Source organism: Canis lupus, chromosome 2, assembly GCF_003254725.2.
Source record: "Canis lupus dingo isolate Sandy chromosome 2, ASM325472v2, whole genome shotgun sequence".
Classification (NCBI taxonomy): Eukaryota; Metazoa; Chordata; class Mammalia; order Carnivora; family Canidae; genus Canis; species Canis lupus.
In genome coordinates this window covers 74,623,690-74,637,181 of record NC_064244.1, presented here as the reverse complement: position 1 = coordinate 74,637,181, position 13,492 = coordinate 74,623,690, and the positions used below count along the sequence as shown (strand labels likewise).

The following is a 13,492-nucleotide window of genomic DNA, read 5'->3' as shown; positions in this document are numbered from 1 at the left end:
CTAGCAATGGAGGAAAGGGAGAAAAGAGAAAAAAACAAATTAGCTTACTTCAAGACTATTCCTGAATTTTTTTATTAACTTGATCTCTATTACCAAGTTATTCTTTGTTCAGAGATGTAGTTATTAAAATGTAGACTCACGCAGTGCTTCTGGAAGCCTGTCTAGCAGCTTGACGCTCTTTCCTTTTCTTGTCTGGTGGCTTGGCTAAGACTATTTCAATTTCTTCCCCTTCTATTTCTTTGCCATTCATTTCATCCATGGCCTATATAAAATTGTAAAAATAAATTTATTTTGCAAGTAAGACAGTGCTTTAAAACATAATTACATAAACCTATCTGTGGCATTTAATACAATTAATAAACAATTTATTTCACAACTATTTTAACTGGCAAAAGAAATCTAGCCATGAAGAAAAAAATACAAAATACTTATTTTCCTCCATCTTACTTATGTGTAAATTATATTCAAAACAGAACTCATGTCCCACTATTTATAAAGATAAAAGGGCTTCTAGAGTTACCTATCACTGTTCCTTAATTCCAAATAACTAACCCTGCAAAGTTGAACTAAACCAAAGAAGCAAATCCACATCTGGGAAAAGTGCTGTAAGTAACACAAACTTTTCAGGACTCAAATTTTTAAATAAAAATATGGCATTCAACATGTAAATATGAAACTGCTCTTTCACAAAAATCTTAAAAGATTTGAAAGACAAATGAGGTCACTGAGATTATCAGTGAAACTGAACAAGACTCGGACCAAAAAATGCCTAGGTTTCCCCCACAACACTTCACCTAGAGCATACTTAACCTGAACAGTTAAGAGCAGAGCCCAGAACAGACATGAACTAAGGAAGACTCGAGTGCTCACCTGGAAAGTAATCATTAAAAGCATTCTATGCTCTACTCCTTTATATATGTTGTTCCACCTAACAGCCTCTGCCATACTTCCGATCAAGTAACTCAGTAACAAAGTATCACACCTCCTCCCCACAGCCTTTCTTTCTATTTCCCTACACTACCTTTTCCTCTCTGGACAAACAGAATAAAATGTTCTATACATAGAGCATTCACTTATCTACCAGCATGTAGACAAAGATTACATCAGTCCTCCTCTACATGCTAATTGCTCCCCTTTACCACATTTAGCTTTTGGCTACTTCACCTAAAGCAATGAAATAAGTCCACAGAAGCTTCTCAGTTGCTGAGACATTTTGTAATTTCAGACTTCACTACCCTACCAGTTTTTATACTTCTTTGCAACTAGAGGCAACCGGTTATTTAGTAACAACTAAATGAATAGGAATACTTAGAAGGTATAAATTAGTTATCTGTGTTTCATACCACTGGCAATTTCAGAAACTAACATTAAATTCAGCACTACACTGAATTTTGTAAGCAATGCTGTCTCACTAATTAGCTTTCATCAAAAGACAAACCAATAAATTCTAACTAGCCAAAGATTCTATAAAGCAAATACCCTGGGCAGAAAACAGAATCTGCTCAAATTAAAGGGGGCAACACTCCACAAGACCATGAAGAAAAAGGACAAGGCCTGACTGAGACACTGAGGATTTTGAACCTACCTCCCCAAATACATAAAACAGCTCTTATTAATGTTTTGCCTTCTCTCCCCTCACCAAGAAAGGTGAGAGGAACAAGAAACTAGAAATTTAATCCATTGGAGATTATATTGATCATTATTGGCAGAAAACAGCACATATATTCAGGTTTTATACTCTAGCCACCACATGAAAATACTTTTCCACAATTTTCAGTTCTATCATCAAATGGACTACTGTATGCAACAAATATCTCTCACCAACTACTGAAATCAGCAACACATTTAATACTATTAGAATTCTGGGGGCGCCTGGGTGGGTCGGTCAGTTAAGTGCCTTCAGCTCAGATCATGATCTCCAGGTCCTGGGATATCAAGCCCCGAATCAGGCTTCCTACTCAAAAGGGAGTCTACTTTCTCTCTCTCTCTCTCTCTCTCTCTCTCTCTCTCTCTCTCTCTCCCTTTACCCCTCCCTACTGCTCATTCTCTCTCTCGCTCTCTCAAATAAAATCTTAAAAAAAAAAAAAAAAAGAAAGAATTCTGAAATGACTGAAGAAAGACAAATTTATAAAGAACTAACCACTGTCTCAGAACACATCTGCTGAATTCTATAGGCTGTGCTGTGTGTTATGTACACTGCTCTGGATCTTTCACAGGTCCACAAACTATGATAAACAAAGTAGTTATAGTATGATTTGTTACCTATTTATCATTTACAGCACCTAATTACTGTATCTTGTAGTATTTCCAGGGCATCATGCTATCAAATCTTAAGCTTACAAAAACAATACAGAGATTAAAAATAACTTGCCTGAAATCACAAACCCAGTTAGTAATAATCAGGCTTTGAAATACAAAGTCTTACCTGTTACATTACTATCACTTCACAGATTATTAAAAGAAAGTTCCAGAGTTCGGCAAAAGCTGAAAACCAATTTTATTTCAGTTTTTAAAGTCATTTTATGTGTTTGCAAGTTTCAACAACAAAATTCAAATATCAAGAAGCAAAATTTCAAAATCTCTACCTTAACAGCTGCTCCTCTGTCTTCAAAATGAACAAATGCATAGTCTTTCAACTTCTTCACTCGTTCAAGTTTTCCAAATTCAGAAAATGACTTTTCCAGTATTTCTTCTGTCACTGTAGTAGCCAAGTTTCTCACAAATAGAACTTTCACCTAATACAACAAATACACAAATTGGCATTGGCTACTTAATTTTAGCTGAAGTCTTACATTAAAGTATTTCTTCCTATCCTCACTGCAGGCCTTCCTTCTCAAAAACATTAAATAGGGGCGCTTGGGTGGCTTATTTAAGAGTCTGCCTTTGGCCTAGGTCATGATCCCAGAGTCCTGGGATCGAGCTCCACATCAGACTCTCTACTGAGAGCCTGCTTTGAAGAGCCTGCTTCTCCCTCTCCCTCTGCCTGCTAGTCTGCCTATTCATGCTCTGTCAAATAAATAAATAAAATCTTTTTAAAAATTAATAATAAATGTGTATCACAGAAAATATAAAAATTGCCAAGAAAATTACTCTGTCAGTTACCAATTTACATAGATTTCTGGTTCCTTCTCCTGCTGTCATTAAAGTACCTAACCCTGTAAACAAAACCTTCAAGGAACCAACACATAATCCACAAACTTAAGAGGTCCCTAAGTATCAACTAAAACAACATGTTTTGCAGTTCTGCTCCCCTAGAACTGAGTGAGCTAATTCTAAAGTTCATATGAAAAAATAAATAGGAAAAAAAAATAACAAAATTGAGAGACCAGCCCTACCAGATATAACAAACTATAATGTTCACCTGGATAAAAATAAAAGTTGGGGGGGGTGCCTGGCTGGCTCAGTCAGAGGGGCATGTGACTCTTGATCTCAGGGTTATGAGTTTGAGCCTCACACCGGGTGTAAAGATTACTTAAAAATAAAATCTTAGGGGATCCCTGGGTGGCGCAGCGGTTTAGCGCCTGCCTTTGGCCCAGGGCGCGATCCTGGAGACCTGGGATCGAATCTCACGTCGGGCTCCTGGCATGGAGACTGCTTCTCCCTCCTCCTGTGTCTTTGCCTCTCTCTCTCTCTCTGTCTATCATAAATAAATAAATAAATATTTAAAAAAATAAATAAATAAAATAAAATCTTAGAGACGCCTGGGTGGCTCAGCGGTTGAGCATCTGCATTTGGCTCAGGGTGTGAACCCGGAGTTCTGTAATTGAGTCCCCCATTGGGCTCCCTACGGGGAGGCTGCTTCTCCCTCTGCCGGTGTCTCTGCCTCTCTGTCTCTCATGAATAAATAAAATCTTTTAAAAAGATTAAAAATTAAAATCTAAACAAAAAAAGCTGGATTCATATCTCAAAATACACCTGGATAAATGCCAAATACATCAAAAATTTTAAAGGGGTGGGCAGGGGTGGGGATGGGGAGAGAAAAATATTAGAAAAAAATAAAGGTAATTCCTTTACATAACTACTCCAAGGAAGGCTTTGTGACTTAAAATCTATTATATAGGGATCCATGGGTGGCTCAGCGGTTTAGCGCCTGCCTTTGGCCAAGGGCGTGATCTTGGAGACCCGGGATCGAGTCCCACATTGGGCTCCCTGCATGGAGCCTGCTTCTCCCTCTGCCTGTGTCTCTGCCTCTCTCTCTCTGTGTGTTTCTCAAAAATAAATAAAAAATCTTAAAAAAAAAAATCTATTATATAAAGGAGCAGTAAAATTCAACTACTAGAAATAAATGGCTTTCAGGGATCCCTGGGTGGCGCAGAGGTTTAGTGCCTGCCTTTGGCCCAGGGCGTGATCCTGGAGACCCGGGATCGAATCCCACGTCCGGCTCCCGGTGCATGGAGCCTGCTTCTCCCTCTGCCTATGTCTCTGCCCCTCTCTCTCTCTCTGTGACTATCATAAATAAATAAAATTAAAAAAAAAAAAAATGGCTTTCACATGGCAAAAACATTCCAGAAGTAGAGCCAAAGACAAATTACTTCTATCACAAAGAGTTAATCTCTGTTTTTTTTTTCTTTTTAATCAGAGCTCCAGAAAATAAGAAATAGCTCAATGGAAAACTGAACAGAAAGACAGACAAAATTCATGAATACAAGGTTCACACAAGGAAACACAAATGGCCCTTCAACATATTAAAAACTTAAACCCATGCACAGTAAGAGAAGCAAATTATGATGGTTTACCAGACTGGCAAAATCCAAAAATATGATCACACACTATTTTGATAAGGATGAGGAAGAAAGTGGGCCTCTTATATTTTGCTGGTGAGAGGGTAAAATGGTACAGGGGAATATGGCAATATCTTAATAATTACAGATGCATGTACTCTGTGGCCTGCAATTCTATCTCTGAGAATCTATCCTACAGGTATATCTGCATTTTTAGTAACTTGACAGGACACAAGCTCATTCATTACAGTATTGTAATAATAAAAGATTAAAAACAAACCAATGCTCAGCCAGCTGAATACAGTATAGTACATCCACACAGTGGAATCTTATGTAGCCATAAAAAAATGAGGAAGAGCTCTAAGAGTAGATATGAAGAGGCTGCCAAGATACACTGTTACTAAGACATTTTTTCCCTTTTTTACTTCTCTGAAATAGGGATCCAACTTCCAGCCAATGTGACATGCAAGCAGTGTCATAATTTAATTGTAATCACTTCTTAGTGGTATACATAATAATGGTATACTTCCTCAGAGCTAATGATCCAGGATAACGAATAAAGAAAATATAGATCAGTGAATGCAGTAGATTACCTGTAACCATCATTTAAAGTCAGAAAGTAAGAATATATACTCATATTTGCCTGTATCTGCCTAAGTAAGAAAGGAAGCACTAAAAGAATAAACCAGAGGCTACTAAATCTGGGTGTGTATTGGAGATAAGGGAATACAGTAGACGGAGCGAGGTAGAAGTGAGACTTCTCTGTCTATACCTTTCTACATAATTTTGATTTCTAAACTAAGGAACTATTCAAAGAAAAAAATGAACATACCCACTGAACTGTTGCCTCAGATAAAGGAGTATATGAATAAAAATTACTTGGAGGAAGGTATTAATTCAAGGGCGGGAAAAATCTGACACTGTCCACCTCCACCTCTACCCCCTTTATTTTTACAGTGTTGTCATAGGGGTCAAACTCTATGTTTCACAGGCGTCGGTTGGTTTATTTACTTTTTCCAAAAAATTCAATACAAATCTTTTATTCTTTTCTTTTTTTTTTTCAGAGAAGAAACCAAAACATACTATTTATAAAGGCCCCCTTTTCATTCTGAAACTTACAATCTAGGAAGACGAGTTTCTGGAATAAAATGCTGACGTTTTCTAACCCTATAGAAGTTTAGGATGCATTTAATCTGAAAGGTTTTAAGAGGTACGTGGATAGTGTTGATGAACAAACCACCAGCTACACTGGTTTTCTGGAAATTTTATTCATCTAATGTGTAATATACCTATGCTTTTTTAAACATGTTTTTACAGAAAAAGCAATACAAACTCTACTCAGTTTCTACAAGGCAGGTCAAAATTGTAAGGGTTAAGAGATTTATCCAACTTCAATAAAATAGAGGACATCCAAGTTCAATAGGTTTGTCCAAAGTCAAATTATATTAGAAGAAACAAATGAATTAAAATCAAGTTATAAATAAATAAGTACATACATACATACTATTTAAATTCCCAGTCCCTTTCCTTAACACAAATCTAATCAAGGAATACAAGAAAAAAGACAAGGAGCAGCACATCTAAGCCCTTCTCTGGTTCCTTCTCAGTGGATCTTGTCTCAACCCAGAGATGTCTTTACCTATAAAAAGATCACACTAGCATAAACTGGGGCTCTCCAAACTAATTAGAGTGAAGATTACCTGCTCAGAACCTGGAATAAAAAGCTTTAGAGAAAGACTTCTCAGATTAGGAGAATTCAACCACTAACTTATGGTCATCAGAGAGTTGCTACCTCACCAAGGGGAGAGACACACCAAAATACTAAAAATCTCACTAAAACAGCAGATGCAACTCTGATGAATCTCTTCACTCTGAGGAGTCACTCAAAGGTAAGCCTAACAATCAGGACTCATAGCACCATTATTTACCAAAGATTGTAGCAATGCAAGTATAAGGCTTAGGAGGGCCTGCCATGTATATTTTGCTACTATCACATAATAGCAAGCATGATAACCCTTTGTCTTTGTTCATGGAGACAACCGTCTAAGGGAACATGATAATTAAATTTAAAAAAAGAAAGAAAAAAATCAGCCATAAATTTAAATAAAATATAATCAATGGCCATGTAATAAAAGTCATAGGATGGTCGATGAGGATTACAATTTCATAACCCCCAAAAAACATTACTTCTGTCTTGACTTTTTTAAACTTCTGTAGCCCTCCTAGTACCTAGCACTAAACACATTCTCAGTGTATATGGAAATACTTAAAGGAATTTCATTTCAGTTCCTTTTGTACATTTAATCTCTGGAAAAAGGGATGATTTGGAAATTTCTAGATACCAACAGACTGTTAAGTTGGTATTAAAGCAGATCCTAGGGATGCCTGGATGGCTCAGTGGTTGAGCGTCTGCCTTCAGCTCAGGGCGTGATCCCGGGATCAAGTCCCACATCAGGCTCCCTGCGGGGAGCCTGCTTCTCCCTCTGTCTGTCTCTGCCTCTCTCTCTGTGCGTCTCTCATGAACAAATAAATAAAATCTTAAAAAAAAAAAAAAAAAAAAACACATCCTAGAATTAACATCAAGAACTATATTTAACATGAAACTTCTAAAAGTTGAGCTTTACCGTGAAGCACAAAATTTAAATAACCATCTCACCCCCAGCCCAAACAACTGCATTTACCTTAGCCATGACTTCTGGATCTGGTTCTTCCACAGGGTCAGCCCATTCAACTGTAACTACATTTCCCCATACTTTTACTTTTCCACTCATCAGTCGGCGTCTGGCTTGTGCTGCTGACTTGTGATCCTCATATTCAAGGAAGCAGAACCCCCGATTCTTCTTTTTGTCATCGGGTTGATGATAGAGAATAACGTCCACCAAACCCTCTGTTAAACCAACAGCCAGATATATAAGCCAAAAGCATCCACCACACATCTAGCGATTAGGCAGACCTAAATCCATTTGCCGAAGAGCAAAAAATACTGAAGAAGCCTCAAAATGATTCCCTAATTACCTAGTAGACAATTAAATCAGCATTGTTAGATATAAGTTGTCAAACAGTATTTTATGTTCTTTTTTAATTTTTCAGGGTCCTGAGGATACAGCCCTAAAAAGGTCCAGTTACTGTATTCTGACATGTAACATATTACCATGTTTTAGAGTGTTTGATATAACATGACCTTATAAATTTATGAAAATACTACCAAGGAATTTAAAAACCAAGTTATAAATATAAATTCAAGAGAACTTACATTCAACCAAGTAATCATGATCAAAAATTATCCTTGGATCTAACTTAAAAGTTACTGTTTTTACCAAGAATGAAAACGATTGCTAAATAATGGTGTCCCTCTGGTCTTAGTCTTGTGTTGTCATCTTTCCACATATGTTCTTTCTTGGTAGTATCAGCTAGTTTGTACTTTTAAAAAGCTATCTATATCCTTAAGAATGCTTACATTTTATTTCAAGCCCAGACTCAAAGACATTTCCAATTTAACATGTCCAAAACTGCAGTCACCACTCCCCAAATCTGTCTTCTCTACTTTCCTATCTAATAATAAGAACCACCCCCTGGCTCTCAAGCAAGAAACTGAGGACTCATTCTTGATTTTTCCTTTACTCCCCTACCCAATTTCAAGCCCATCTATTTCTTTCCACCTTCACGGCTATTACCTTAGTCCAATCTTCTGTCCGAACTACTGTGATACTAAGTGATTAGCTTGATTAGCTCCTGCACTTAAACCCCTCTAAACCATTATCCATATAGCAGTGGGGATAATATTCTAAAAACATCAAACAGATGTTACTCCCTGCTTGAGATCTTTAAATACCTTCTTGTTCTACAAAGAGTAAAATCTAAACTCCTTAAAAGGTCCACAAAAGCCTTGCCTACTTCATCTAATTCTACCTTTAATTCTACAGTAATTTTAACAACACTGGCCTTCTCTCGGTTGCTTTAATACATCCAGTTCTTTCTTGCCTCAGAGATTTGGCACATCTTGCTCTCTTAGGATGCACATCCCTCTGCTCTTTATATGCTACATCCTCCTCATTCTTCAGGGCTTGCTGGAAATGTCATTTTATCAGAAAAGCCTTCCATAACCATCAAAACAGGGATAGTAGCTATTCTCCAGCTAAGTATCCTTTATTTCCCTCTTCTCAGTGCTTACCACATTGTGTAAATATTTAATTTTTGGTCTTATCTCCTTTCCCAGAATGTAAGCTCTATAAGGGCAGAAAATAGATCTTATTCACCACTGCATCCCAGCACACAGCACAATGCCACCACTTTAATAGGCACTGGATAAATACCTGCTGAAGGAATGAATAAATGGATAAGAAGTCAAAAAGGAGCTGACAGATAATAAAGTGATGAGGTCAAAGAACTGCACTATTAGAGGCATGTGCCCAACACAACTGCGATGGATGGTGGCAGTGGTTACAAAGGAGAACACTAGAAATCAAGATTTTGGAGTGGATAGAATCTCTGGCAGCAAGCTCCAGAATGTTCTCTGGATGTGGGGGAGCTGAAGTAAAGAACTGGAGATGAGGTAGTCTTAGAACTAGGAGGCTAGGAGACTGGACGGTCCATCCACTTACATCTCAAAGGTACTACTAAGTCAATTTAGGGCAGAAGAGAAAGACTATGAGCCGAAAGCAATCTTCAATTAATGGGAGATGAATCCAGAAGAGCAATAGGTGACAGCATCAAAGAAAGAGAATGGACAGTATATATGGATGACAAAATCGTGTTTTTTATGAGGGCAAGTAATGGTCTAAATCAGTATTTCGTTTTTTTTTTAAACCACAGCTAGCATCAGAGAATCTCTATCCACGTTTAAAAAAAAAAAAAAAAATGAAATGGAATAGGAAAAATTACGCCAGATCGTGAAAGTACAGTTTTGTTAAATTTTGTTTCAGTTATAAAGGTATATGGACCTGTGATGTAAAATGCACTTCTCAATCAATTCCATGGATTTAGAACCAGAGATTTTGAAAAATCTGATCTAGACAAGGTAACAGAAAGGAGGATAAAAACTTATCCTCTTGGCCCTAAAGCACAATGGATGTCAGGAAGCCTTCATTGGAGGGCTACAGGACAAAGACTGGCAAAACCTAAAGATTAATGAAGGTACAGACAGGGACATTCCAATAAATTAAGGATATAATGGAACATGCTTAGACCAAACCACTGTAAAGCAGAAAGGAGGCAACTTAGACACTGAAGATTTGAATTTTTAGATTAATATATACCTCCTTTTTATGTACTTGTAAATAATACCACAGATCTCCCAAAACTAACTTCTACTAAATACATTTTTGTTTTACCTGTGACTTTACTGAATTCTTCCAGAATGTTTTCCTTAGTCTTATTCTTCGGAATTGATCCAACAAAAAGCCTGTTGTTTGCCACAGAAATGCACACTCCAAGGTGTTTACCAGGGCGAATTTCATAGCTGTCACACTGCAGGGAAGAAAAGAACCAGATACCCCACAACCATCCCAAACTCAGGACAACTGATCTCAATCTAAAAAATTTAACAATTTAAGGCCAAACACTTCTTGCTTCACAAACTCACCGAGTTCCCTCATGCTTACCATTATATAAATGTGTATTTTAAAACTTGTTATGGTCTCTCATCTTAGTTTGGTTAACTTTTACTGTTCTTCTGAACATAAATGACTCAGTTATTCATTTTATTTTTAAAAATATCTTATTGTCATATTTCAATGTTATCTATCTGAAAAATTTTCCAGAGAATTTCAGAAAAAGTACTCAAGACTGATCATTCAAGGTCCTTAGAGATAAAATTAGATACAGATAAGCCAAAAGCAAAATAACAATGAAGAGTTAATAACTATGTATAATCAATAAAGAGAAATTCAGAAAAATTTCACATTCTACACAAAACACAGTGTTCTGAATGTAAACATGAAAAGTTTTAAACTGCATATCAAACACAATACCTTCAAAATCATATGAAATGACAGGAAAGAAAAAAGGCTTTCTTTAAATCACTATGGTGGTGGTGGTAGTTTCCTTAGCTTCTTAGGCTTTAACATCACTTACCCATTAGCTTACTAAAAGATACATGATTATTAAAAAAATAAAAATCATCCATGTGTTGCCAAAAATCAGGAAATAAAGCTTTGAAACTTCTCAATAAAAACAAGTTGGAAGCAAAAGTTCTTAATAAAAACTAAAATCTGGGTTAAGCTAGAAGTGGAACTAATTGAGAAGTGATTAATGAAACCAAAAGCCCTGGTGAAAGAGGTACCCATTTTAGAAGGACTGGAACTAGACAAAGTGAGGCTTTTAGATGTATGCAAAGAGTATGCAAAAACAATGACAGTCATTTTAAGTTACTGAGATGGTAGTACCAAAACAGGTGTGAAGAAATTTACACAACTCTGTTACAATGTACTACTACTACTACTAATACTATTATACTATTAAGTACAAAGGGTAAAAGGAAATTACTAGATTACAGAAGATGGGCCCTTCAACTAGTATAAAAGGAGAGAAAGAGTGAAGACAGAGAAGACTGAAGGGCCTGTAAACAAAAGATAGAAAGAACAGGCAAAAACTTAGAAAATAAACTATGATTATTAGGCTGTAACAAAAATAGTCTCAATCATTTCCTGAATTGTGTTCTAAGAGTCACTGTCACCCAGTTATGTTCCCCAGAATCCATCCCAACCTTCATTTCACCTTTCAGAATCTTGTCCTAAAGTTTAACAGTAACAATTCACATCTTTTTTGCCTGAAATCTAAAGAGGGAACTGCAGAAGCCAAATATTCAAAAGAAACTTTAGATATAACCAGTCTAATAAATAACTTACTCAAATTATGGGAGATTTTCTCTAACACATTATTTCTTGGGTATTTTCATTCCTTTTTACTCTTATAATCAGGAAAAATAGAACAAAGATCACATATCAAATGTATCAACATCTAATCATTCAAAGCAAAAACTAAAGAAAATGAAACAATGTTAACTGCAAACATTTTTAATTGAGGTGATTTACCACTAGACAGTGGGTATTTGTTTATCACATACCAGTTTAACAGCTTCCTGTGCAGCTTCCTTTCCACAGAAGGTAATAAATGCATACCCTCTGTTCTGACCAGACAGTGGATCCATCATAAGACGTAGATCCCAAATGGGACCAGCCTTTTCAAAAAGGGGTACCAACTCATCCTCATATAAATCTCTTGGTATTTTACCTACAAACACCTGAAATAAAATCTCAGTATTAGAATCCCAAAGTAAGCATTTTAGAGCCATAAAGCCGAACTACCTTACTTCTAAGGGGCTAGAGGAACAAAGATAGCTAAGGAGGAATGAGGACAATTTAAATCTTTAGCAGTTAACTCTAACATTTATTATAATGACCTTAGGATCATTAACATAGAACAATATTCCACACTGAAAAATGGAAACTAATGTGAGTGTGCAAAATCTGTACAACTAAATTTTTTATTTTTAAAGTTTACCTTTTTTTCACAATAACACAGAATAAATGGCATGTACGAATCTTTGGGAAATATATCTGCATTTTCATAAAAACAGTTATTATTTTTTTAAAGATTTATTTGAGAATGAGGGTGAGAGGGAGAGCAAGTGAGCATAAGTAGGGGGGAGGGGCAGAGAGAGAGAGAGAGATGCAGGCTCCTCCCTGAGCAAGGAGCCCTATGTGGGGCTCAATCCCAGGATCATGACCTGAGCTAAAGGAGGCTGCTTGACTAACTGAGCTACCCAGGTGCCCCTAAAAACAGTAACTGAATAAAGACTGAAGTGGTCTTCCTCAAGTTTTTTAAATTCTAGGGGCACCTGGGTGTCACAGTCAGAACATCTGACTCTTGATTTCAGCTGGATTGGGATCTCAGGGTCATGAGATCAAGTCCTGCAATGGGCTCCGCTTCAATATGGAATCTGCTTAAGTTTCTCTCTTCTTCTGCCCCTCCACCCTACATGCACACTCTCTCTCCCCCTCAAATAAATAAATCTTTAAAAAATTACTAAAAAAATTATGTAATAAGGATTAAATTATAATATACAACGTTAGAATTAAACAATCAAAAACCTTCTCAGTCAGAACATAAAGACTGCTAACTCTGGGAAACAAACTAGGGGTGGTAGAAGGGGAGGAGGGCGGGGGGTGGGAGTGAATGGGTGACGGGCACTGGGTGTTATTCTGCATGTTAGTAAATTGAACACCAATAAAAAAAAAAATCTTAAAAAAAAAAAAAAAAAAAAACCTTCTCAGTATTTAATATCAGACCACAATTTTCTTCAAGTTTCCACCATGTCGGCAAGATTATAGATGATCTTTTATGTTAAAACATTTGCAATCTACACATAGTCTTTTTTTAAAGATTTATTTCTTGGGCAGCCCGGGTGGCTCAGCGGTTTTGCTCTGCCTTCAGCCCAGGGCGTGATCCTGGGGTCCTGGGATCGAGTCCCACATTGGGCTCCCTGCATGGAGTCTGCTTCTCCCTATGCCTGTGTCTCTACCTCTCTGTTTCTCATGAATAAATAAATAAAATCTTTTTAAAAATAAAGATTTATTTCTTTGAGAGAGAGAGAGAGAGAGAGAGAGCACAAGTGAGGGAGAGAATCTCAAGCAGACTCCATTGAGCAGGGAGCCTGCCAGGCTCCGCCTCACAACCCTTAGACCATGACCTGAGCAAAACCAAGAGTCAGACACTTAACTGACAGAGCCACCTAGGCGCCCCCAAACACAGCCATAAAGATTAAGTCAGTG

At 37.0% G+C, this 13,492-nt stretch overlaps 1 protein-coding gene across 8 annotated transcripts in view; it reads right to left on the bottom strand.

Annotated features, from left to right (window-relative positions):
* Positions 1 to 13,492, bottom strand: part of HNRNPR (heterogeneous nuclear ribonucleoprotein R) — a 57,294-nt gene that overhangs the window by 25,838 nt on the left and 17,964 nt on the right. For 5 of the 8 annotated variants that reach the window (XR_007408322.1, XR_007408323.1, XM_049105887.1 and 2 more), the window contains 5 exons: positions 11,785 to 11,961; positions 10,053 to 10,187; positions 7,403 to 7,618; positions 2,586 to 2,735; positions 141 to 262 (listed from right to left, as the gene is read on the bottom strand). Coding sequence is in view for 6 of the 8 variants with exons in the window: in XM_049105887.1 (XP_048961844.1) it covers positions 141 to 262; positions 2,586 to 2,735; positions 7,403 to 7,618; positions 10,053 to 10,187; positions 11,785 to 11,961 (800 nt within the window). In the remaining 2 variants the exon portion in view is untranslated. Of the gene's footprint in view, positions 1 to 140; positions 263 to 2,585; positions 2,736 to 7,402; positions 7,619 to 10,051; positions 10,188 to 11,784; positions 11,962 to 13,492 lie in introns of all 8 variants that reach the window. The other 3 variants (XM_035713101.2, XM_025446919.3, XM_035713100.2) reach the window with 1 other exon arrangement.